General features: G+C 38.8%; 2 protein-coding genes and 1 pseudogene across 5 annotated transcripts in view; 2 read left to right on the top strand and 1 right to left on the bottom strand.

Moving 5' to 3' along the window:
* Positions 1-16,008, bottom strand: part of RPAP2 (RNA polymerase II associated protein 2) — a 101,527-nt gene extending 85,519 nt beyond the window's left edge. For all 3 annotated transcript variants that reach the window (XR_006296658.1, XM_043575566.1, XM_043575567.1), the window contains exons 1-5: positions 15,903-16,008; positions 15,105-15,150; positions 12,641-12,755; positions 1,046-1,144; positions 657-722 (exon numbers count right to left, since the gene is read on the bottom strand). Coding sequence is in view for 2 of the 3 variants with exons in the window: in XM_043575566.1 (XP_043431501.1) it covers positions 657-722; positions 1,046-1,144; positions 12,641-12,755; positions 15,105-15,150; positions 15,903-15,975 (399 nt within the window). In the remaining variant the exon portion in view is untranslated. The remainder of the gene's footprint in view (positions 1-656; positions 723-1,045; positions 1,145-12,640; positions 12,756-15,104; positions 15,151-15,902) is intronic.
* Positions 10,417-12,226, top strand: LOC122482029 (annotated as a pseudogene).
* Positions 16,009-16,053: 45 nt separating the features above from the next.
* GLMN (glomulin, FKBP associated protein) overlaps positions 16,054-25,277 on the top strand; it is a 34,971-nt gene continuing 25,747 nt past the window's right edge. For both annotated transcript variants that reach the window (XM_043575569.1, XM_043575568.1), the window contains exons 1-5: positions 16,054-16,142; positions 16,962-17,027; positions 17,476-17,601; positions 23,524-23,640; positions 24,798-24,906. In XM_043575569.1, coding sequence (XP_043431504.1) covers positions 16,989-17,027; positions 17,476-17,601; positions 23,524-23,640; positions 24,798-24,906 — 391 coding nt within the window. In that variant the 5' untranslated portion in view covers positions 16,054-16,142; positions 16,962-16,988. The remainder of the gene's footprint in view (positions 16,143-16,961; positions 17,028-17,475; positions 17,602-23,523; positions 23,641-24,797; positions 24,907-25,277) is intronic.

Genomic DNA, 25,277 nt, shown 5'->3' with positions numbered 1-25,277 from the left:
TCTTTAGTCAGTTATATGTGAGAAATACATTTCCTTCTAATTTATCTCATCTTTTCACTCTTTTGTGGAAACTTCCAATAAGCAAATGTTTTTAATTTTAATGTAGAAAACATCAATTTTTCCTCTATGGTCTGTAATATTTCTATCTTATTTAAGAAATTCTCTGAGTTTATAAAGATACTTTCCCATATTCTCTTCAAAAAGATGTTTATCTTTTAAATTTAAGTCTGTAGCCTACCTAAAATTGATTTTTTTTATGTACACTGAAATAAGGATCAATTTCCATTTTTTTCCATATGGATAACTACTTCTGTCAGTACTATATTTTAAAAAAATTCATCCTTTCTCTACTGATCTACAATACTCCTGTTGTCACATATAAAGTGTCCTCATATGTGGTTAATCTGTTTCTGGCTCTCTATTCTATTCCATGACTTACTTGCCTGAATTTGTGCCAGTATACACTTTTAATTTTTAAACGTCCAAATATTAATTAAAGCATAAGCAGTTTTTTCTAACACCTTGAAGGCAATATTCACAAATAAACTTTTAACATGACAACCATCTAAAAGGCAAACTTCTAAACAATTATTTTTAGAATTCCATTTAGTGTATTAAAAATTAACTGCCACATTGAAAAAAGCCTTTAAGCTTACCTTTCTTTCAGTAATATCATAGACTTTATTGGTTTTGGTAGAAATCTTATACTTCTGTTTTGGTACCTAAAAAAAAGAAAGTACAGCTTAAGAAGAATTCAAGTAATAAACATAAACTTTGTTGTAAGATTAAATCATCTACAAATCTTTGGTTAATTCAGGTAATTAGTTCATGACCTCAGTTCCATTTCTTGTACTATCTACAAAGTACTTTGTTAAATATAAAAAATTAAAGCTTCTATTTTACTTTATTATACTTTATTTTTTTTATTTCAGAGAGAGAGAGCATGTGAGCAGGGGAGCCTGATGAGGGGCTTAATCCCACAACCCACCCAACCAATTGAGCCACCCAAGTGCCCCTAAAGCTTCTATTTAAAAAAATTACTTACAATTCCTAGTTTTTTCTGACATAAAGGATAACCGCAGAGCTTGATAATAGAACGCTCATCCACGACATCGCTGTAGTGAGCAGGTGTGATGAACTTCCCCTATAATGAAATGAGAGGGGCATTCCCCCACTAGATTATTAGAAAAGTTCATTTATCAGCTGTCTAAGCCTCACAGAGCTCATCTGAAAATTCCGGGATAATAACAGTCTATCTTATAAATATGATGTTAGAATAAGAGGAGAAAATAAAGGTAATAAACGTAGAAAAACATTTGACAAACAGTAAGCACTCAAAAATGTTAGCTATTAAAAAAACAAACAAAAATAGCCCCAAAAAACTTCTGTCTCAGGAGACTATGAATCGTTGTAGGTAAGTACTTCATGAAGTAATTCTGAGGCAGGAAAAAGAATTGGTGCTATAGTCATTGCTATACCAAAGCAAAATACTGAAAAGTTTATTTTATTCAAAAAAATATTAAAAAATAAACCATGGAAAATAAAATATAATTTACCTATTTTTGAAGCACAGTCTTAAAAAACAAAGTGTATCAAACGTGTCATTGTGATTCCTGACAAATTTTTGTGCAAAATTTTCCAGTTTCTGAAAAATGTGTATAGGAGACTGGTGAGATGGTACTTAAAGCTAACACCAAACACTTTCTTTGATATCTTCACGTTCAAATCTCAACTCTTGTTTCATAACTTTGAGATCACTTTTGAACAAGTTTTTCTGTTTTCCCAGGGACTGAACAACTTTTTATTGAGAGTGATGTAAGGTATTTGTTTCAAATGAAGCATTTCTGGTTTGTCTTTGTTTTTAGTGGCATCATGCATGCAGATTCTGATGTAGTTACATGTATCAATTTAAATACTGTCACATTAGAGGGGAGGAGTCAAGATGGCTGAGCAGGAGGGGGATCCTATGCTTACCACATCCCTGGAACACAGCTAGATAAATATCAAATCATTCTTAACACCCAGGAAATCGATCTTAGGACTGAGAGAATAAGATGCACAGCTAGGGGGAGAAAAGAGGACATATTGTGGAAGGCAGGAAGGGCGAAGATGTGATTTGGGAGAGAAAATAATCAGTGGTGCTGTAGAAAGGAGAGAGCCCTAATGAGGAGAAAGGAGAGAAAGAGAGGGAATGAGCAGGATGCAGGGCATTGCACAAGGAAAACATTTTGCCAAAACCCCTGATGGGGAAAAAGAGAGGGGCTGATTATCCCAAGTTTTTACAAGCAGTGGAGCTCAAAGTCTGGTTTTAGAAGTCTGACCCATCACTGGGGTGGAGGCTGTAGGGCACAACGGTGCTCCTGTGGAGAAGGAGGGCAGAGGCCAGGGAGCAGAGAGCATGGTCTGAGGATGCCCTGGGTTGTACTGGCAGAGACAGTTTCCCCTCTTGGAGTGCATTTGGGAGAGGTAGCACTGCCTCTCCAGGGACAAGAGGGCCGGCAGGTACCACTGAGCTGCCCCATTCATTAGGATAGGAACAGAGACAGCTGTAGAGGGCAGCTAACCTGGACGGTGGCTTTTTGCTGTGTTTTACCATAAACTTCAAGCCCAGTGAATTTGTGCCACTGCCCTTCTGGGACAAACTGGCACCAGCCCCAGTGTTGTGAGACCCTTCCCCAGAGGATCAGAGTAGGTCCATGCCACACTGGGTGCATAAAATATGGAATTTTGAAACCTAGCCATCGCACCTGAGATAAACCATAGTAGCACTGCACCACCAGATGGGCAGATGAGTCGGACACAGACAGGGTGAAGGAAGAGATCTGAGGAATGCTTGGGACAAATGACGGGAGATTGTTTGCTCTTCTGTGAGCACTTCCTGAACAGTGGTGGGTACAAACTCCCCTCTCTGGGGACTAGAGAGCCAGCTGATGCCATTTAGCATGGATGGACTTCAGTGAGCAGTAAAGAGCCCACAGTAGAGGCTTGAGCTGCTTACACCAAGTCCTGTCCTCCCTGAGCTCTTCAGGTGCTTCTGAACTAGGGTCATTATGTCTGAGAGTCAGAGCAGCAGCAGACCACCCTCCCAGAAGACCAGCACAACGGTCCTCCACACCCACCAAGTCTACTAACCACAGAATGCTGCAAAGTGTCAGCTCTAGGGGAAACAGGATCTATACTCTTAATAAGCTGACCAAAACACAAATACTTAAAACTAATCACACAGTGGACAAGGTACAAACACTCCCCATTACAGACAAGGAGAAATTCTGCAGAGGACAGAAAGAGCACCCAAAACACAATGGCAGAGTGCACACAGCATACACCAGAAACACTTCCTGAAGTGCTAGGCCCTGGACAGTATATGACCTCTTCTTAATACACACACCTCGGGATAGAAGGAACATACTTAAAGATCATAAAAGCCATTTATGAAAAGCCCACAGCTAACATCATCCTCAACGGGGAAAAACTGAAAGCTTTTTCCCTGAGATCAGGAACACGACAAGGATGCCCACTCTCACCGCTGCTGTTTAACATAGTGCTGGAAGTTCTAGCATCAGCAATCAGACAACAAAAGGAAATCAAAGGCATCAAAATTGGCAAAGATGAAGTCAAGCTTTCGCTTTTTGCAGATGACATGATATTATACATGGAAAATCCGATAGACTCCACCAAAAGTCTGCTAGAACTGATACAGGAATTCAGCAAAGTTGCAGGATACAAAATCAATGTACAGAAATCAGTTGCATTCTTATACACCAACAATGAAGCAACAGAAAGACAAATAAAGAAACTGATCCCATTCACAATTGCACCAAGAAGCATAAAATACCTAGGAATAAATCTAACCAAAGATGTAAAGGATCTGTACGCTGAAAACTATAGAAAGCTTCTGAAGGAAATTGAAGAAGATTTAAAGAAATGGAAAGACATTCCCTGCTCATGGATTGGAAAAATAAATATTGTCAAAATGTCAATACTACCCAAAGCTATCTACACATTCAATGCAATCCCAATCAAAATTGCACCAGCATTCTTCTCGAAACTAGAACAAGCAATCCTAAAATTCATATGGAACCACAAAAGGCCCCGAATAGCCAAAGGAATTTTGAAGAAGAAGACCAAAGCAGGAGGCATCACAATCCCAGACGTTAGCCTCTACTACAAAGCTGTCATCATCAAGACAGCATGGTATTGGCACCAAAACAGACACATAGACCAATGGAATAGAATAGAAACCCCAGAACTAGACCCACAAACGTATGGCCAACTCATCTTTGACAAAGCAGGAAAGAACATCCAATGGAAAAAAGACAGCCTCTTTAACAAATGGTGCTGGGAGAACTGGACAGCAACATGCAGAAGGTTGAAACTAGACCACTTTCTCACACCATTCACAAAAATAAACTCAAAATGGATAAAGGACCTAAATGTGAGACAGGAAACCATCAAAACCTTAGAGGAGAAAGCAGGAAAAGACCTCTCTGACCTCAGCCGTAGCAATCTCTTACTCGACACATCCCCAAAGGCAAGGGAATTAAAAGCAAAAGTGAATTACTGGGACCTTATGAAGATAAAAAGCTTCTGCACAGCAAAGGAAACAACCAACAAAACTAAAAGGCAACCAACGGAATGGGAAAAGATATTCGCAAATGACATATCGGACAAAGGGCTAGTATCCAAAATCTATAAAGAGCTCACCAAACTCCACACCCGAAAAACAAATAACCCAGTGAAGAAATGGGCAGAAAACATGAATAGACACTTCTCTAAAGAAGACATCCGGATGGCCAACAGGCACATGAAAAGATGTTCAGCGTCGCTCCTTATCAGGGAAATACAAATCAAAACCACACTCAGGTATCACCTCACGCCAGTCAGAGTGGCCAAAATGAACAAATCAGGAGACTATAGATGCTGGAGAGGATGTGGAGAAACGGGAACCCTCTTGCACTGTTGGTGGGAATGCAAATTGGTGCAGCCGCTCTGGAAAGCAGTGTGGAGGTTCCTCAGAAAATTAAAAATAGACCTACCCTATGACCCAGCAATAGCACTGCTAGGAATTTATCCAAGGGATACAGGAGCACTGATGCATAGGGCCACTTGTACCCCAATGTTCATAGCAGCACTCTCAACAATAGCCAAATTATGGAAAGAGCCTAAATGTCCATCAACTGATGAATGGATAAAGAAATTGTGGTTTATATACACAATGGAATATTACATGGCAATGAGAAAAAATGAAATATGGCCTTTTGTAGCAACGTGGATGGAACTGGAGAGTGTGATGCTAAGTGAAATAAGCCATACAGAGAAAGACAGATACCATATGGTCTCACTCTTATGTGGATCCTGAGAAACTTAACAGGAACCCATGGGGGAGGGGAAGGAAAAAAAAAAAAAAAAGAGGTTAGAATGGGAGAGAGCCAAAGCATAAGAGACTGTTAAAAACTGAGAACAAACTGAGGGTTGATGGGGGGTGGGAGGGAGGAGAGGGTGGGTGATGGGTATTGAGGAGGGCACCTTTTGGGATGAGCACTGGGTGTTGTATGGAAACCAATTTGTCAATAAATTTCAGAAAAAAAAAATACACACACCTATTACTGTTAGAAGCAGGACACATAAAGCCTACTGTTAGCAGGCTTTCCTAACACAGAGAAGACAGAGACCTAGACAAAATACCAAGATGGAAAAATTCATCCCAGAAGAAAGAACAAGAAGAGGTCATGGCCAGGGATCTAATCAAAACAGATATAAGTAATATACCTGAACCAGAATTTAAAACAATAATCATAAGAATACTAGCTGGGCTTGAGACAGCATAGAAGACACCAGGGAGTCCCTTACCACAGAGATAAAAGAGCTAAAAATTAGGCCGAAATAAGAAATGCTATAACTGAGATACAAAACTGACTGGTATAATGAACACAAGGATGGAAGAATCAGAGGAACAAATAAGTTATATAGAAGATAAAATTATGGAAAATAATGAGGCTGAAAGGAAGAGGGAAAGGAAAATACTGGATCAGGAATGTAGACTTAGTGAATTCAATGACCCCATAAAGCATAGTAACATTAGTATCACAGGAATCCCAAAAGAAGAGAGGAGAAAAAGGAAAAGAAAGTTTATTTGACCAAATTACAGCTGAAAACTTCGCTAATCTGGGGAAAGAAACAGACATCCAAGACCAGGAGCTATAGAGAACCCCCATCGAAATCAACAAAAGCAGGCCAACACTCAGACTACTGCAGTAAAATTGGCAAAGTACAGACATAAGCAAAGAATCCTGAAAGCAAGGAAAAGAAATTCGTAACCTAAGAGGGAAGACAAATAAGGTTAGCAGCAGATCTCTCCACAGAACCTTGGCAGGCCAGAAGGGAGTGACATGATATATTCAACATGCTGAATGGGAAAAGAGCAGCCAAGAATACTTTATCCAGCAAGGCTGTCAACCAGAAAAGGAGAGATAAAGAGTTTCCTAGACACACAAAAACTAAAGGAGTTCATGACCACTAAACCATCCCTGCAAGATATATTAAATGGGACTTTTTTGAGTGGGAAAGAAATATGAAAAGCAACAAAGACTAGAAAGGAACAGAGAACATCACCAGAAATATAACTTTACAAATAATACAATGGCACTAAATCAAATCTATCAATAATCTCTCTGAATATAAATGGACTAAATGCTCCAATCAAAAGACAGTATTAGAATGGATAAAAAACAAAACCTATCTATATGCTAGCTACAAGATACCCATTTTAGACTTAAAGACACTTGCAGATTGAAAGTAAGGGGATGAAGAACCATTTATCATGACATGCTAATGGATGTCAAAAGAAAGCTGGAGTAGCCATACTTAGATAAACTAGATTTTAAACCAAAGACAGTAACAAGAGATGACGAAGGGCACTGTATCATAATAAAAGGGTCTACCCAACAAGATCTAATAATTGTAAATAATTATGTCCCCAACTCAAAGCACCCAAATATATTAACCAAATAATAACAAACATAAAGAAACTCATTGGTAACAATACAATAAGAGTAGGGAACTTTAACCCCCCACTTACATCAATGGACAGATCATCTAAGTAGAAAATCAACAAGGAAACAGTGGCTTTGAATGACACATTGGACCAGGTGGACTTAACAGATACATTCACAACATTTCATCCTAAAGCAGCAGAATACACGTTCATTTGGGTGCACATAAAAAATCTTCAGAATATATCACATACTGGGTCACAAATCAGCTCTCAACAAGTAAAAAGAGATCGAGATCACTCCATGCGTATTTGCAAACCACAATGCTAGGAAATGTGAAAGCGACCAAAAGAAAAAAATTTGGAAGGACCACAAATACACAGAGGTTAAAGCACATCCTACTAAACAATAAATTGAATAACCAGGAATGAAAGTAAGAATAAAAAAAATACATGGAAGCTCAGGGCGCCTGGGTGGCTCAGTCAGTTGAGCATTCAATTCTTGACTTCAGCACAGGTCATGATCTCAGGGTTAGTGAGTTTGAGCCCCACATCAGGCTCTGCGATGACAGCATGGACCCTGCTGTCTCCCTCTTTCTTTAACCCTCCCACATTTGCTATCTCTCTCTCAAAATAAATAAAAATAAACCTTAAAAAAACATGGAAGCAAATGAAAATGAAAACATAACAGTCTAATACCTTTGGGATGCAGCAAAAGCGGCCATAAGAGGAGTATATCGCCATGTAGGCCTACCTCAAGAAACAAGAAAAATCTCAAATACACAATCTAACCTTACACCTAAAGGAGCTAGAAGAGCAACAGCAAATAAAGCCAAAAGCCAGCAGAAGCGAAATAATAAAGATTGGGGCAGAAATAAATTATACAGAAACAAAACAAAACAAAACAAAAAACCCAGTAGAGCAGATAAATGAAAGTAGGAAGATGGTTCTTTGAATGAACTAATAAAACTGACACACCCCTAGCCAGACTTATCAAAAAAAGAAAGGACCCAAATAAATCACAAATGAAAGAGAAGAGATCACAACCAACATCACAGAAACACAAATAATCATAAGAGATTATGAAAAATTATTTGCCAACAAATTGGGCAGCCTGGAAGAAATGGACAAATTCCTAAAACACAAAAACTACCAAAACTGAAGTAAGAAGAAACAAAATTGAACAAGCTCACAGCCAGCAAAAAAAAAAAAAAAAGCAAGCAATCAATAATGAAAAATCTCCCACACACAGAAGTCCAGGGCCAGATGGCTTCCTAGGGGAATTCTACCAGACATTTAAAGGTGAGTTAATGCCTATTCTTCTCAAATTGTTCCAAAACAATTTGGAACAGAAATGGAAGGAAATGGAAGGAAAACTTCCAAAATCATTCTACAAGGTCAGCAATACCTTGATTCCAAAACCAGACAAAGACCCCACTAAAAAGGAGAATTACAGGCCAACAGCCCTGATGAACATGGATGCAAAAATTCTCAACAAGACACTATGAAATAGAATTCAACAGAACGTTAAAAGAATTATTTACCACAATTAAGTGGGATTTATTCCTGTGCTGCAGGGTGGTTCAAAAGGCACACAGCTAATATTCCTCAATGGGTAAAAACAGAGCTTTTCCTCTATGGTCAGGAAAAAGGATGTCCACTCTCAATGCTATTATTTAATATAATACTAGAAGTCCTAGCCTCAGCAATCAGACAACAAAAAGAAATAAAAGGCATCACAAGCAGTAAAGAAGTCAAAATTTCATTATTTGCAGATGACCTGATACTCTATGTAGAAAACCTAAGACTCCACCAAAAAAAAAGCAAGAACTGATACATGAATTCAGGAAACTCACGGGATATAAAATCAATGTACAGAAATGTTGCACTTCTTTTTATTTTTTTTAATGTTTGTTTATTTTTGAGAGAGTATGAGTGGGGGAGGGCCAGAGAGAGAGGGGTTCAGAGAATCTGAAGCCAGCTCTACACTGACAGTAGTGAGCCCGATGCAGAGCTCAAACTCACAAACTGTGAGATCAGGACCTGAGCCAAGGTCAGAGGCTCAACTGACTGAGCCACCCAGGTGTCCCCCCACATTGACTGCATTTCTATACACCAAAAATGAAGCAGTAGAAAGAGGAATTAAGGAATCAATCCCACTTACAAATGCACAAAATATCATAAGATACCTAGAAATAAGCCTAACCAAAGAGGTAAAAGATTTATACTCTAAAAACTATAGAAAACTTATGAACGAAATTGAAGAGGACACAAAGAAATGGAAAAAGATTCCATGCTCATGGATTGGAAGCACAAATATTGTGAAAATGTTTATACTATTCAAAGCAATCTACACATTTAATGCAATCCCTATCAAAATACCACCAAGATTTTTTAGAGTTCGAACAATCCTAAAATTTGCATGGAACCACAAAAGACCCCAAACAGCCAAAGCAATCTTGAAAACAAAAAGCAAAGCTGGAGGCATCACAATTCCAGACTTTAAGCCACATTACAAAGCTATAGTCATCGAGACAGTATGGTACTGGCACAAAAACAGACATATAGATCAAAGGAACAGAACAGAAAACCAGAAATGGACCCATAACTATATGGTCAACTAATCTTTGCAACTAATCCAATGGAAAAAGGACAGTCTCTTTGACAAATGGTGTTGGGAAAATTGGACAGCAACATTCAGAAGAATGAAACTCAACCACTTCCTTATACCACACATACAAATAAACTCAAAATGGATGAAACACCTAAAATGTGAGACAGGAAACCATCAAAATCCTAGAGGAGAACACAGACAGCAACCTTTTTGACCTCGGCTGGAGCCACTTCTTACTAGACACATCTCCAGAGGCAAGAGAAACAAAAGTAAACATGAACTAGTGGGACTTCATCCAGATAAAAAAGCTTCTGTAAAGCGTAGGAAACAAAACTAAAAGGCAGCCTACAGAATGGGAGAAGATATCTGCAAATGACCTATTTGATAAATAGTAATCAAAATCTATAAAGAGCTTCTCAAACTCAACACCCAAAAAACAAATCATCTAGCGAAGAAATGGGTAGAAGACATGAACTGACATTTTTCCAAAGAAGACATCCAAATGGCTAACAGACACATGCAAAGATGCACAACATCACTCATCATTAGCGAAATACAAATCAAAACTACGATGAAATACCACCTCATACCTGTCAGAATGGTTAAAATTAATAAGCCAAGAATCAACAGATGTTGGTGAGGATGAAGAGAAAGGGAAACCCTCTTGTATTGTTGGTGGGAACACAAACTGGTACAGCCACTCTGGAAAACAGTATGGAGGTTCCTCGAAAAAGGTAAAAACAGAAGTACTATGATCCAGCAATTGCACTACTAGGTATTTACCCAAAGGAAACAAAAATACTGCACAAAAAAACAAAATACCTGCATCGTGCACGCCAAGGAATGCAGCTATGAGACGATGCTCAGCTTTGGGAAGCGGGGGTCTCAACATTGCTGCTTCGACTGCTGTACAGCCTACCACCAAGAGTCAGGGTGCACTGGCTGGAAGGCTGCGGAGCTTCTCCATGCAGGACCTGCACTCCATCCCTGATGCCCCTGCCCCCTGCCTACCAGCATCCCCTCTACCTGGAGGACCAGGTACCTCACCTCAGGCTGCCCATCAGTTATAGAGCAGGGGGCCTACAGGACAGCAACACTGAGGATGAGGGTTGGTCAGGTACAGAGGCAGTCTCTCAGCCACCTGCCTGACCCCGAGAGAAGCCTCTGAGCTGCAGCCAGAACCTGCGTGTGGTCAAGAGGAAGCCACCCGTGTGGGAGGGCACTTTGCACTCACTGAGGGTTCAGAAAAGGAAAAAGACCATTTCCTCAGACATGAACAGCGAGGGTCTTCAGAGCCTGGCTCAGTCTTACCTCTTGCCTTGTGGAGCACCGGGGGCTGTTTGGAGGGGACCTCTGGCTGCATGTCTGACCTGCCTGCACCAGCTGCTCAGCCTCTGCCTCCTTGGCTCCTGCTGCTGGCTAAGGGCTGGGTGCTGCCCAGGCCATGCACAGGACTATACCTGTAATGTACCAAAGCAAGCTGGGCCCAGGATTCTATTTATTATCTTTCTCATCCTTCTACCTTCCCGGTGTGTGGGACCAGAGCCCTTCCCAACTGCAACTGAAATCAAAAGTCCCCCCAGCTGTGTTCATTCCTTCCTGTCCTTCAAAGTACTTGACAGCCTCTTCCACGGCCTGTGTGTGTGTGTGTGTGTGTGTGTGTGTCCTGGTTGTATGTTTTGTGTTGGTGAATGAGGTCAGGTTTATGCAAGTTTTGGTAAATAAATACATAAAAGTGAAAAAAAAAAAGCACAAGTACCCCAATGTTTATAGCAGCATTATTAACAATAGCCAAATTATGGAAAAAGTCCAAATGACCACCAACTGATAAATGGGTAAAGAAGATGTGGTGTGTGTGTGTGTGTGTGTGTGTGTGTGTGTGTATGTGTATATATATATACATACATATATACATAAGTATATATACACATATATGTGTATACATGTACAAAAGAATATTACTCAGCCATCAAAGAGAATTGTATCTTGACATTTGCAACGAAGCAGACAGAGCTAGAGTGTGTTATGTTAAGTGAAATGTCAGAACAGAAAGACAAATACCATGATTTAACTCACATGTAAAATTTAAGAAACAAAACAAATGAACATAGGGGAAGGGAATAAAAAAAGAGAAGGAGGCAAACCATAGGAGACTCTTAACTACAGAGAACAAACTGAGTGTCAATGGAGGGAAGGTGGGAAGGGGATGGGCTAAATGGGTAATGGATATTAAGGAGGGCACTTGTTATAATCAGCACTGGGTTTATATATAAGTGATGAATCACTAAATTCTACTCCTGAAATCAATATTACATATTAACTAAATAGAATTTAAATAACAACTTGAAACAAACCAAAAGCAACAATAAAAACAAAGACTATAGTAAAGCACCAGAATTTAAAAAGTATATATATCTTCATATTTATATTCCTCTTATTTAGAAAAATCTCTGAGCCACATTAATAATTATTTTTGCAATGGGAGTTCAGAGTTTTAATTTTCTTTTTAATTTTGCTAAGGATTATGAGGATATAAGAGAAATTTCCATTCAAAATTTTAGTGCAATAAAGTTGTTAAAGAAAAAACTTTTAATGCAGACTGCAATCCTGTTATACGTTAAATCATAAATGATCTATATTCCAAGTTTTTAAAATATCAAAACTAACAGAATTACATTAACAAAAATAACAACCTTCTGTTACTAACATAGGAAACACACAGAATATGGAAAATAACGTTGGGATGATTAGTGCAAAGTGATAAAAATCAAGTGAGATTAGTAGACTTGTTTAAAGAACTACTATTAAGGGGTAAAATATGCATGTTGTTTTTCATTAGTGCATTTTAAATTCATTATACAACAAGGAATGCATAATAGTTGATTATTTTAAAATGTATGAGTTATATAGCACACTACCTGCATTTAGTGACTGAGAGGAGAGTCAAAGATTTTGACAATACAAGGAAGTTTCATATTGCACAGATTTAAAGATCTAAAACTACAAAAGTAATAATTTCCCAATTTAACACATACACACTCCCTTAGGAATTCTTCTGTAATATCCTCTTCTAAAAGCTGTTCAACAATATGTAGAGCTTTTCTCTCAAATTCAATCTTCTTTCTCACAGCTGCTTCTAGTTCTGCTTTCCTAAAATTAAATAAAATTAAAACTTAAGTTATTCTACTTACAAGTTTTATCACAGCCAATTTTGTTTTATAATACAGCACAAACATAATGTGCTATTTTGCTACTTAAATTTATATTTTTTAACGCTGCTACCTGTGATGAATATGTCTCAAAATATTAACACACAGAAGTCTGCCACAGTAACAGGACTATTTGATTTCCAAGCATCAAAGCACAAGGAAGAAAATAGGTGATATCTTTTTGCCAGTTAGCGTTTATATTGTCTCAATCATTCCTGTGGGTATCTAAGAAGACAGGCTTTTCCTCTGAAATCCTTAGAAATCAGGAGAGATATGAGAGGAAACCGACAACTTCAGCTGTTCTTACAAGTGAAAACGTGTGTCAAGTCTCAAAAGTTAACTGATAGCTCAGTTTGACAAGATAGAGTCCTATCTGCAAAGAAGTGTTTTCTTATTTTGCTGTAAAATCTTATTAAATAACCATATTGACGTGACTGTGTAGTTGAGGAACACAATCTTCCCAAGAGAGCTGCTCCTTGTCTTGGCACCAGTGGAACTGTCAGCCTTTGCTGGCCCCTACACATCATGGAACATAAAAGCAGAGGCCATTTGATCAAACAACGGCTCTAGGACAGTGGTTCTCAACTCTACTTGCACATGAGGATCATCTGAGAAGATTTCTTTAAAAGATGCCTATGCCTGCATTCCACTGCAGGCTAATTCAATCAGAATCTCTGAGGATGGGGCCTAGTTATTGGTGTTTTCTTAAAAGTGCTCCAGATAATCCTAATGTGCAAAAGGGTTGAGAATCCTTCCATAGGAACAGAGATACCCAACCATCTTGGTAACTTATTTGCTCCTTTCCTGTACTGTTTTTTCCTTTCCTACCAGAACTACCTTTGCTGGTCTCCTGGGCCTTGATCTAGAATGTATTCATTTTTTCCTCCCTATTTTCAGTGACCCCCAAGACTTTAGACTCTAATTCCTTGCCTGGAGCAAAAATATTCTACAAAAACAATAACACTCCACAAAAAAGGAAGATGACATAGGATCAACTATTTCTTTTGCCAAATAAGGGCATTAAAATAAGAAGAAATTTACAACAGGGGCACCTGGGTTGTTAAGCAGTTAAGCGACCAACGTCGGCTCAGGTTGTGATCTCACAGCTCGTGAGTTCTAGCCCTGCGTCCGGCTCTGTGCTGACAGCTCGGAGCCTGGAGCCTGCTTCAGATTCTGTGTCTCCTCCCTCTCTCTCTGCCTCTCCCCGCTTCGTGCTCTGTCTAAAATGAATAAATGTTAAAAAAACTTTTTTCTTGTAAAGAAATTTGCAACTAAGAACTGTTCTCCCACCATTTCATAAAGACCATTCTTACATCCAAAAAGTATAAAAGACATGAATATAGACTAAAAGAAAGTTTTCTATATTAAATGTATTTAGCTTTATGAAAAGCATTTTATTTTTCTCATATTGTTGCCTACCAGTAAGAGCAATGCATTGTACTAGGATCAGTCTACAACCTGCACTGAGGAATTGCTGACTCAAGCTGTTAATTATCTAAACCTTCAGTAACAGCCACACTCACTTTTTAAAAAATATTTATTTTTGAGAGAGACAGAGCATGAGTAGGGGAGGGGCAGAGAGTTTTTTCTCTTACAGCACTTATCACAACTTGTAATTATGCATTCAGTTGTGATAATTTAATTGGTATTTCTCTGTTCCACTAGAAAGGAACTGTGTCTATTCTGCACAAAACCATATCCTCAGGGCCTAACACAGGTCTGGCATATCTCATACTCGGTAAATAATTTTGAAAGAATGAGTAAATGAAAGCCAATACTTGATAAAAAAAGATCAATCACAGACATAAGTATTCTAATCATCTTCATAGACTACTCCTGTTCTAAAAACTTTTTTGTGACAGGAGATAAACCTAGCCTTTTCAGGAAATGCCAAGACACAGAATAAGACTTTTTGCTGAAGATATGGACATGATGTAAACAAGAATAGAAAAGGTTTCTTGGAAGTCTTTAGCATATAAAGAAATAAAAAGAAAGCGTATCTGAAGAGGTATAAAAGGAGTACCTGGTTAATTTAGGAATGTTTATTCCCTTACAAATCTTTCTGCAGATACTTACACCTACACTAGCAGTGTCTTGATTTGGTTTTCTTAAAGCCTGGAGTAGAGGGATACAAAGAGTCTACGGGAGAATTTATAGTTATTCTCAGATCTTCCCCTTCTCTCTCATAATAATTTTCTCTATGGTATCAGCCTTTATTGTTTTTAAAAATAGTTCAATTAACATGAGATCAACAGATAAGAGAATGCAGTTGTCCAAGTAGTTCTCATACCTTTTAGAAGTATCTTCTTGTTTTAAGGCATTTGTCTGTTTAGCACCTATAATTAAAAAAAAAAAAAACAAAAACAGTAGGTCATGTCTACTCAAACACACTAGTTTACAGGGCAGATTCTTGCTCAAATAAACCGCAGACAACCTTTTCTTCTTTTCCCACACATTACTTTCTAATTCTGTGTGTAAAACAAATGAAATGGGCAGGGAATCCAGCTTACTTCCGGTTAATTATTTCCCAATTTTTCTTGGAGTGTATCTCTTTTGGGATTGAATTTTCTTATGTATCACAGTGACACGGTTACGGGCTCCTGAAAATCTGAGCTATGGGTACTTTTAGAGGCAACCTCTCTCCATCCCCCGAATGTTCGCTCGCAGGAAAAGACCGTGGGTCTGACACCTCAGAGGATCATCCGAGGACCTAAGCAACAGTACATCTCGAAGGTGGGCTGGCGCGAGCGAGGTTCAAAGCCAGCTGCACAAGGCCTGCCTACGTTGCCCTGGTCACTTACCCATTCTGGCGACCTAGCTCTAGGCTCCAGCACCTCTACTCCCTCTCCTTCAGAGACAGCCCATTCTGGGGAAAATTCTTGGGACACTAGTGTAAAGAGGTGGGGGTCTGGCCGGAGGTCTTTTGTAGAAGACTCGAGGACAGCGAAGGGACGCTCTCGGCCTTCTCTGCCCTGAAGACCTCCTCCCCTGGAGCAGCCTTTGGGGTGTGCCCCGCGGGTTTTAGTCTGGAACCCTGTAGGGGTTCAACTCCCAGGGTCCAATCGTGGGATGAGGCCCTTCTTCCTACCTGTGGCGTTTCGAGAAGCGCGGGGAGTCCGGGCCTTGAGGCGGGCGGAGCGCGGCCCAGCCGAGTCAGCCATGGGTAGCGTCGTCAGAGGGTCACACCGGGAGCTGGCGTCTCCCGAAGCTCCGCCTCCCCTCGCGTAGCGCTGGGCGGTGCCGGCCGGGGCGGGGAGGGGCCGGCAGAGAGGCCTGGGCGGCCGGAGGAAGTGAAGGAGGGTGCTGAGAGTGGCCAGAGGCCCAGCCGGTAAGTGGACGCACCTGGAAGTCTGGGACGGCCCGGGCTCGCGGCGAGCTGTGAGCGGCGGAGGACCCGGCTCCACGGCCCGCAAGGCCCCGCGAGGTCCTGGGGCCCGCACGCCTAGGCGAGGAGGAATCGGGAGAAATGGCTTCCCTTGGATGCCGCCCGCACGCGCGCTGGGGCTTTATCTGCCCTGGATCGCGCGGCCGTGAAGCCCCGCTGACCCGTGCCGCCACTGCGGGCCTGGCCTTCTCTCCGGGAAGAACGATGGCCTGGGAGAACGGAACGGTGCTCTTCAGAGAGCTGCAGGTTGCCTCGCCTTCGTGCGGTGTACTGATTACATTAACTGGATTATTTGGGGGTCTGCCATCTCTTAGAGAAACTCCCTGGTCACACTCGGATCAGGGGGCATCTGAACTTTCACCCACTCTGGGTGAGTTGTGTTGACTACAAGTTTTGTGAAGTGGGACATTAAACAGTTTTTTTTTTTTTTAATTCCCTAAGGATTAGAACTGACTTCAGGAACACCTTCTGGAAATTTTTTCAGAAAAGAAATACTTTGCCTTTTTAAGCCATTTACGTAGTCCAAATTTGCGCTCCTGTTGGGTGGGCGTACCCTAGAGAAAAAATTTTTTTTCAAGTGTATCTTTAAAAACTGTGCTCTTAATAGATGCAACAGTTTTACCCCCTTAGGCTAAGATACTTTCAATAAAAATATTTCAGCTTTAAAACTTGACATTTTCCTTATTGTATTTACTAGAAATTCATCAGAATGAAATACAATTTATTAACGCTTTAATATCACTGATAGCTTTTATATTTCAGCATCAAAAGTAGGAAAAATAAAGAGGAATGGCTGTGGAAGAACTTCAATCCATAATAAAGAGATGTGTAAGTATTTTGTGTGTGTGTGTGTGTGTGTGTGTGTGTGTGTAAAGTTAAATACCTTTTAAAATGTGGGCAAGACACAGATTATTTTTAGTTACATTTAGGGTCATTCAAATTGCTTATCTTCTTTAATCCTTGCTTTGTTTGACCTGTGAATAAATAGCAGGAGGGCCAGAAGGCAGATTAGATTATTCTCCAAGTGACCTACTTAAGTAACCTTTAAAATTTTTAATACTGATCTTTATTGTAGAATTATTTGGCAGAGTGGATTTCAAGATCATTCATTATGGTACTCATTAGTCTTGTCCTAATTTTCATACATATGCTTGTGTGCAACTTACTTAGAACTTAAACAGATTTTCTCTTTTTCTCCAGAGAGGATAAAGCAAGTAGTTACTGAATTTTTATTCACCTAAACATGTTTGTTTTGTCTTCATTTTGTTTTTGTCAGCAAATCCTAGAAGAACAAGACTTTAAAGAAGAAGATTTTGGTCTATTTCAGTTAGCAGGCCAAAGATGCATAGATGAAGGGCATATAGAGCAGCTATTAGAAATTATTCAAAATGAAAAGAATAAGGTAAGTACAATCTTTATGAGTACTTTTTAGTATTTATTAGAATGATAATAGCCACATGATGTTATTATTCTTCCACCCATTTACTCATTAAACATTTAAGAATCAACTTAAATTTCTACAATAGGAATGTGGAAAACAAAAAAGAATTAGGGCTATTTATATTCTTGACAGTGTTTATAATAGTCTGGTAGAAGAGATAAACAGGTAAACAACTAGCAGTAAGAAGGCAGAATAAATGAAATAAGTGCTATAGTTGAAGTATGAGTAAAGTGCTTTGAAAAAACAGGGATTGCTTAGAGATCAAAAGTGGCATTTGGATTATTAATTTATATTTTGTATTATAAGTATCAGGCAGCCTAAGATACTCATTTTTGGTGATCAGCACATTCTTTTCTTTCAGCCAGATGTATATGGAAAACCAAATATTAAGTAAGATAATAGTATTTAGGTCATAGAATCAGAATAGGGGGAGACTTAAATGGCTTTACTGGCCGTTATCATCCAGCTATAATTATCTGAGAAATCATTCTCAACATAGGAAAAGGATCTTTTTGGGATCAGGAACAACTTTTTCCTGGGACACAGCATTGAAAACACTGCTAAATTTTGTATCCTTGTACTTGCCTTCTTATGCAAGAAAAGACCATCTTCTTTCCAGGAACACACTCTTTCTTCATTTACAGTACTGTTTATTTATGTGGAAGTTTTTTTTGTTGATATCACAAACTAGTTATGCTGGTCTCTGATTATAACCAGGGCACCTTGATGGTGTTTAGGACATTACTAAAACTTTTAAATCATGTATAGTAGTTCAAAGGACTTATTCCTTTTTTATATAAAAAATTCTTTTTTTTAAAAATTAGGACATTTAATTTAATACATTTTTTTGGATATGTGTTTATAGTACCTTTGTAGCCCCAAATAGAGTAAATGTAATATTTTCTTTAACTCCTTGATGTTTCCCAATTGTGTTTTCGAGGATAATCTTTGAGAGTATTTTACTTAGAGCAAATAATAATAAAATTAACAATAGTTAATATTTATTAAGCATTTACCATGTGCCAGGTGCTGTCTAAAATGCTTGACATCTGTTAACTCATTTAGCCTCCCAGAATCCCATAGGTACTATTAAATTCAGTTTGTAGGTAAGGAAACATGTGACATCCAGTGTTCAGACCTGTGTAGCTTGGTTTCAGAGCTCTTAACCATTCTCTACTTAGCACTGTGTAGCACTTGCAAGGAAGTTTTAGGGGATACAGGGGGCTAATTGATTGTGGGATTGAGAAAGGTAACAAAAATGACTGGATTTCTAGCCTCTGGGAGGATAACATATTATATCCTGAATAGCAAAGGGCAACTTAAGAAGAGGAGAGAATTTCTTGAAGGGGTGCAAGTAAATTTATTTTGGAAATGTTAAGTTTAAGATGTAGCAGGCAGTTGAAAAGTAATGTTTGGAGCTCAGTCAAGAAACAGGAGATTAAAATCCTGATTTGTGCATCACTATTAGAAATTAATTGTAATATTTTTGAGCATAGTCTTTTTTTTTAATTTTTTTTTAAAGTTTATTTATTTTGAGAGAGACAGGGACAGCACAAGTGGGAGAGGGGTAGAGAAAGAGGAACACTGAGAATTCCAGGCAGGCTCTGCACTGTCAGCACGGAGACTGGTGCAGGACTTGAATTCAGGAAACTGTGAGATCATGACCTGAGCCAAAACCAAGAGTCAGATGCTTAACTGACTGAGCCACCCAGGCTCCCCCCCAAAAAAAAATTGTTTTAAGACTATTAAGACTCACTATTTTGAGGGAGGGAGAGCTCCTGGTGGCTCAGTTAAGTGTCTGACTTCAGCTCAGGTCATGATCTCGTGGTTCATGGGTTTGAGCCCTGCGTCGGGCTCTGCACTGGCAGCTCATAGCCTAGAGCCTCCTTCAGATTTGGTGTCTCCCTCTTTCTCTGCCCCTCCTTTGCTCGTGTTGTCTCTCTCTCAAAAATAAATAAACATTAATTTTTTTTTAATTCGCCCACCCATTTTGAGAGAGAGAGAGCACACACGTGCATGTGGGGGGAAGGGGCAGAGAGAGAGAGAATCCCAAGCAGGCTCCTCACTGTCAGTGCAAAGCTGATCTCAGGGCCCAAACTCACAATGAGATCATGACCTGAGCCGAAAGCAAGAAGAATCAGGCGATTAACTCACTGAGCCACCCAGGTACCCTTTAATAGTCTTAATAGCTTGAAAATCACCTTTGTAATGTGTGGTCTGCTAAATCCAAGGGATCAGACATTGATAAGACAAGTGTTTCTTGTTTTGTTCTATTTTGTTTTATTGAGAGAGAAAAGTTGGGGAAGGGACAGAGGGGGAGAAAGAATCTTACACAGCCTCCATGCCCAGCTGGGAGATGCTGTGGGGTTTGATCTTAAAACAGTGAGATAGATTATGACCTGAGCTGAAATTAAGAGTCACATGCTTGGGGCGCCTGGGTGGCACAGTCGGTTAAGCGTCCGACTTCAGCCAGGTCACGATCTCGCGGTCCGTGAGTTCCAGCCCCGCATCGGGCTCTGGGCTGATGGCTCAGAGCCTGGAGCCTGTTTCCGATTCTGTGTCTGCCTCTCTCTCTGCCCCTCCCCCATTCATGCTCTGTCTCTCTCTGTCCCCAAAATAAATAAACGTTGAAAAAAAAAAAATTAAAAAAAAAAAAAAAGAGTCACATGCTTAACTGACTGAGCCACCCAGGTGCCCCAGTAAGACAGGGTTTCAAACTGACTGCAACTTAATTTTCTTGCCAGGTGATGCAATTAGGATTGATCAAAATTGACTATTAATCTGCTTTGTGTAAATGTTTAAAAAAAAAGTATATGAATACTTTGTCCTATAGTACAGGGCTTCTCAACATTTATACTATAGATATTTTGTAGCACCCTCCCACTCTGTCCCCTCCCCCCCCATTCCATAATGACAATCAAAAATGTCTCCAGATATTGCCAAATGTCCCTGGTAGATATGAAACAAAATAGCCCCCATTGAAAACCAGTGGTATAGTGGGAAACACATGGGCTTTGGACCTGGACAGACATATGCACATCTTGGTTTGCCACAATTTAGATGTTAGATATTGGGCATGGCAGTAATCTCTAAAGTTTGGCATTCTTATCTGTCATTTGGGGATAACAATCTTATTCTGTAGGTAGTTAGTATTAAATTAAAAAAGGTGTAGTTTATGGATAGTATTTATTTTCCTTCCTCATAACCATTCACTATTTATATAGGAACTAGATACCTTGCAGCTGAGATGATGTTTATAAAACATTTTATCAAGATTATTTTTTTTCAGTTCAGATATGTAACATCTTACTCAAAACTGAAATTTCCTTGATAATTATTCCCAGAGAATCACTTACAGGGTAGAGGTAGACCAATGGAAAGGGAAAGAAGTACATAGTTGGAAAAGTAGAAGTCTCACAGGAACCAGTTAAGTTTTAAATTTTTTTTTTCAACATTTATTTATTTTTGGGACAGAGAGAGACAGAGCATGAACAGGGGAGGGGCAGAGAGAGAGGGAGACACAGAATCGGAAACAGGCTCCAGACTCTGAGCCATCAGCCCAGAGCCCGACGCGGGGCTCGAACTCACGGACCGTGAGATCGTGACCTGGCTGAAGTCGGACGCTTAACCGACTGCGCCACCCAGGTGCCCCAGGAACCAGTTAAGTTTTAAAAAGCGAGTATAGTCATGGTAAGTAATGGTGGAATAAGTATTTAGTAACTTGGGAAAAAACAGGTTTATAATATGTTTCTGATTAAAGACCTGAATATTAAGTTTAGCCACAACAAAAAAATGGAAGAAAACAGAATATCAAATCTTTGGAGGCAGGATAATTTGTTACACCAAAAGGTAATAGATATCACTCGCCTGTATTTATGGAACACCTATTTTGTAACAGGCCCTTGTCTAGATGCTAGGAATAGATAGCAGTAAACAAAAATCAGTGCCCATATAGATGTTAAATTCTAATGAAGACAGGTATCTACACTATAAATTATATAGTGTGTTAGAAACGATAAATACTATAGAAAAAAGTAAAGCATGACTGGGGAATGGACCATGCTAGGTGAAATTACAGAGATTTGAAGGAAGGAGGGGTATAAAATATGGGGCTGTGAGAAGAGTGTGCCAGCCAGAAATAACTAGTATGAAAAGAATATTCTGAGAGATCAGCTGAAATCTTTCCTATTCAGTAAAAAGGACGATTGTTTTGCTGTTTGTTTAAAAAAAATCAATTTAAGTCTTCATTTTATGCCACGTTTTTAGCATAAATCTTATTGAATAAAAAGAAAGGGGGAATGTATATATATTTAATTTTAAATGAATGTTTATGAATCTCTAAAGGAGGAAATCCATTTTAGACCTAAGAGACCAAGGCAAAAAGTATATTTTGCTATATAAAAAATAAGGACAGTCAAAAAACCAAATAATTATTTTTCATAAATATAAGAAGGGAATATTAACATGTAGGAAGCTCATGCAGACTGATAAAGACAAACACTGAAATGTCCAATTGATAAATGAGCAAAAAGGTAAAAAATATTTCCTCTTTTGTAAGCTATTTGTTCACGTACCCTAACATATTCTGTTGCTAGTTCTCTAGGACATGTTAAGTCTTAGGTACCTTTACACATTGCTGTTTCAGAGCCTTGAATGTGTTTCCCAGCTACCTATGCCTGACAGACTTACCTAATAAGCCTTAACTTAGCCATTGCCTCTTCTGGGAAGAGGCCTTCCCTAGACAGAAAGGACTCTTCTCTTGCTATACCTTATCCTCTACCTTTATCTTAGGAGAGTGGGGTCATGGAGGAGGTATTGTACTTCATTGTCTTCCTCCCAAATGTGTGGGTTTGTTTTATTTTTGAGTGAACCTAGAATGTAATTCTGTGATGGTAGAGATCTTATCTAATACGTTCTTGTTTTATTTCTAGCACCAGAATATTTTAGGGACTTGACATATAGTAGTATATTCTTGATAAAATACTGATGAGTTGAAGTAAAATCAAGCCAGAGAAGTGGAGTACATTGTTGATAGTTCTGAAAATAGTAGTTGTGATAGTGAATGTGAATCACTAAAAAGGTAAACTTTTATTTATGTGATAAGCACTCTGGAATATCTTGAAAAGAAAAAGCAACTTGCTTTCAAAGCAAGTTGCTTTGAAAAGAAGCAACTTGTGGGGCGCCTGGGTGGCTCAGTCGGTTAAGCGTCTGACTTTGGCTCAGGTCATGATCTCACGGTTCGTGAGTTTGAGCCCCATGTCAGGCTCTGTGCTGACAGCTCAGAGCCTGGAGCCTGCTTCAGATTCTGTGTCTCGCTCTCTCTCTGCCCCTCCCCCGCTCACACTCTGTCTGTCTCTCTCTCTCACAAATGAACATTAAAAATTTAGAAAGAAAGAAAATAGAAGCAACTTTTATGTAGGAGAAAAATTAACTAAGGTGGCATCCCCTTCTTTTACATAAGTTACATAATTATAACATGTTTGCATATTTTCCAAGGAACTTTATTTAAAAGGTTCATGAGCATTGGGTGGATTTCTTTATGAATTAGGAGAGCAAAATTCTCCATGAAAATTAAGTATTTGCTTATATTAAATAAATTAACTCTCTTGTTAGAAATAGAAGACCTATTTCAATCATGAACTTGCCTGATTTAAAGTAAATGCCCATTCACATTTCCTCAGTGAAAGTATTAAAAAAAAACTATTTTAAAATGTTGTATTTGCTAGCAGCGAACCCTAAGAAGTCCCTGGTGAAATGCTGTAGACTTCATTTGTCTCATCTTAGCTCTTCAGAGGGAATTCTCAGCTCCTTCAAGATCAGAAAGCTCAGTGTAAGAGTCCTATAGATGGCAGTATTTGCTTTACTCTGAAAATGTTTTTACAGGTCATCATCAATAATATGGGCTGGAATCTTGTTGGCCCTGTTGTTCGATGTCTTTTGTGGAATAAGGAAGATGAGAAAAGAAAACATTATTTTCTGATGCTTGATTTATTGGTAAAGGTAAGTTAACAAAATTAGGTTCTCTTTGTCCCAATAGCCAGCAGTATTTTGTAATTCCCTTTAACGTTTAATGCTTATTTGGGGTGACAAAGCTTTTAGTTAATGAAAATATAGGAGGGGACTCTTTGGAGAAAAGGCCCAATCTTATTGATTGGATGAGCAAATCCATTTCCGTTTTTCCAAATTTCTGGGTAGAATTATCTAACCTCATCTCAGACCCACTGATTCAGAATCTCAAAGAAGATACCTAAAAATTCTATTTTTAATAAGTAGCTTATTGTATAGATACGGAATTCAGGGTTTAGAGAGGCAATTCAAGGCCACACTGTTCTTTTAGCAACATTGCAACTAGCAAATGCCAATGCTCTTTTCTCTGTGGTATGTTCTCTAAAAGGATATAAAAAACCTAGAATGCAAGTGATAACGGTGGACATGGTAATAGGATGCAGATTAGTTGTGACCAACAACCTTAGAGACCCTTGGGGAAAGGTTGTTAGAGTTAAAAGTAAAAAAGATAAATTCTAAAAAGTAAAGAAAGATAAATTCTAAGGAAAAGAACGTTGTAAGAGTCTACTTAGAGATCACTGCAAATAAAAATATATACAGTACTTGGAAAGAGGAAACCCCATCTAGATAGTAGTTATTAACAATGAGGACTTTAAAAAAAAAAAAGGCAAGTGAGGTGATTATGGCTAGTCAGAAGACAATGCAAAGTTTCATCTGTTCAGGAAGGACAACAAAGACTGCACTCAGAAATACCCTGGCAGGGTGAGATAGAAAGGCCCCACTTGCTGGAAGCCTGAGAAACTACTATAGTATCCTTCAGAGTAGACGGGCAAAGCTCAAAAGAAACTGAAGTCTGGTAATCAAGTTCTTCCTTCTCCCTGTTTTTCTGACTTCTCCTTTAGCGAGGAATTTAAGTCTCCAAAAGGTAGTTGTCTATTAAGAGACTCATTCTTGCTTCTTTTTAGGTTTATAGTGATTTGACAGTCAGATTCTATGTTTTGCTCGTGTATTTTTTTAGGTTATATGAGGTGTTGTACTGTTAGGCAAAAATAATGGTATTTTCTCAGTATATGCTGCCTTTTAAAACTAGTAATCATGTGGCTTTAAATACAACTTGTATTAAACAGGTTCAATTGTGAATATTTTTATAGTTATGTAATCCAAAGGAATTATTGTTGGGTTTGCTTGAACTGATTGAAGAGCCCTCTGGAAAACAGATATCTCAGATAATTCTTCTTTTACTTCAGCCATTACAAACAGGTAATGAGTATTTTGATATCTAAGAGTTTCTTGTTTTATCTGTGTTAAGTTCTTGATACTACTCTAAAATGTCAGTACTATATCAAAGTAAGATTTATGACTAATTATTGAGTACTCTGCTTAAACTAGCAATAGCAGTGCCCGTTTGAATCCTGCTGCCTATAGAAGATGACAATACTGGCACAGACGGTACCCAGAATAGATTTTGTTGAATGTCATGCTATTTTCAGGGACTGTGTTATAATCTGTAGCTTTTTGTCTAATCTTCCTATCTACAACTTATATCTAGAAATTTCCCTGTAAACATATTTAAAGGATTGCCTCTATGATGTCTGCAGTACTCATTCTGTTAGCATTGTGATAGGTCGTGT

The sequence above is a fragment of the Prionailurus bengalensis genome, chromosome C1 (genome assembly GCF_016509475.1).
Source record: "Prionailurus bengalensis isolate Pbe53 chromosome C1, Fcat_Pben_1.1_paternal_pri, whole genome shotgun sequence".
In the NCBI taxonomy this organism is placed as follows: Eukaryota; Metazoa; Chordata; class Mammalia; order Carnivora; family Felidae; genus Prionailurus; species Prionailurus bengalensis.
Note: the sequence above shows the minus strand (reverse complement) of the source record. Positions and strands in the feature narration are given on the sequence as shown.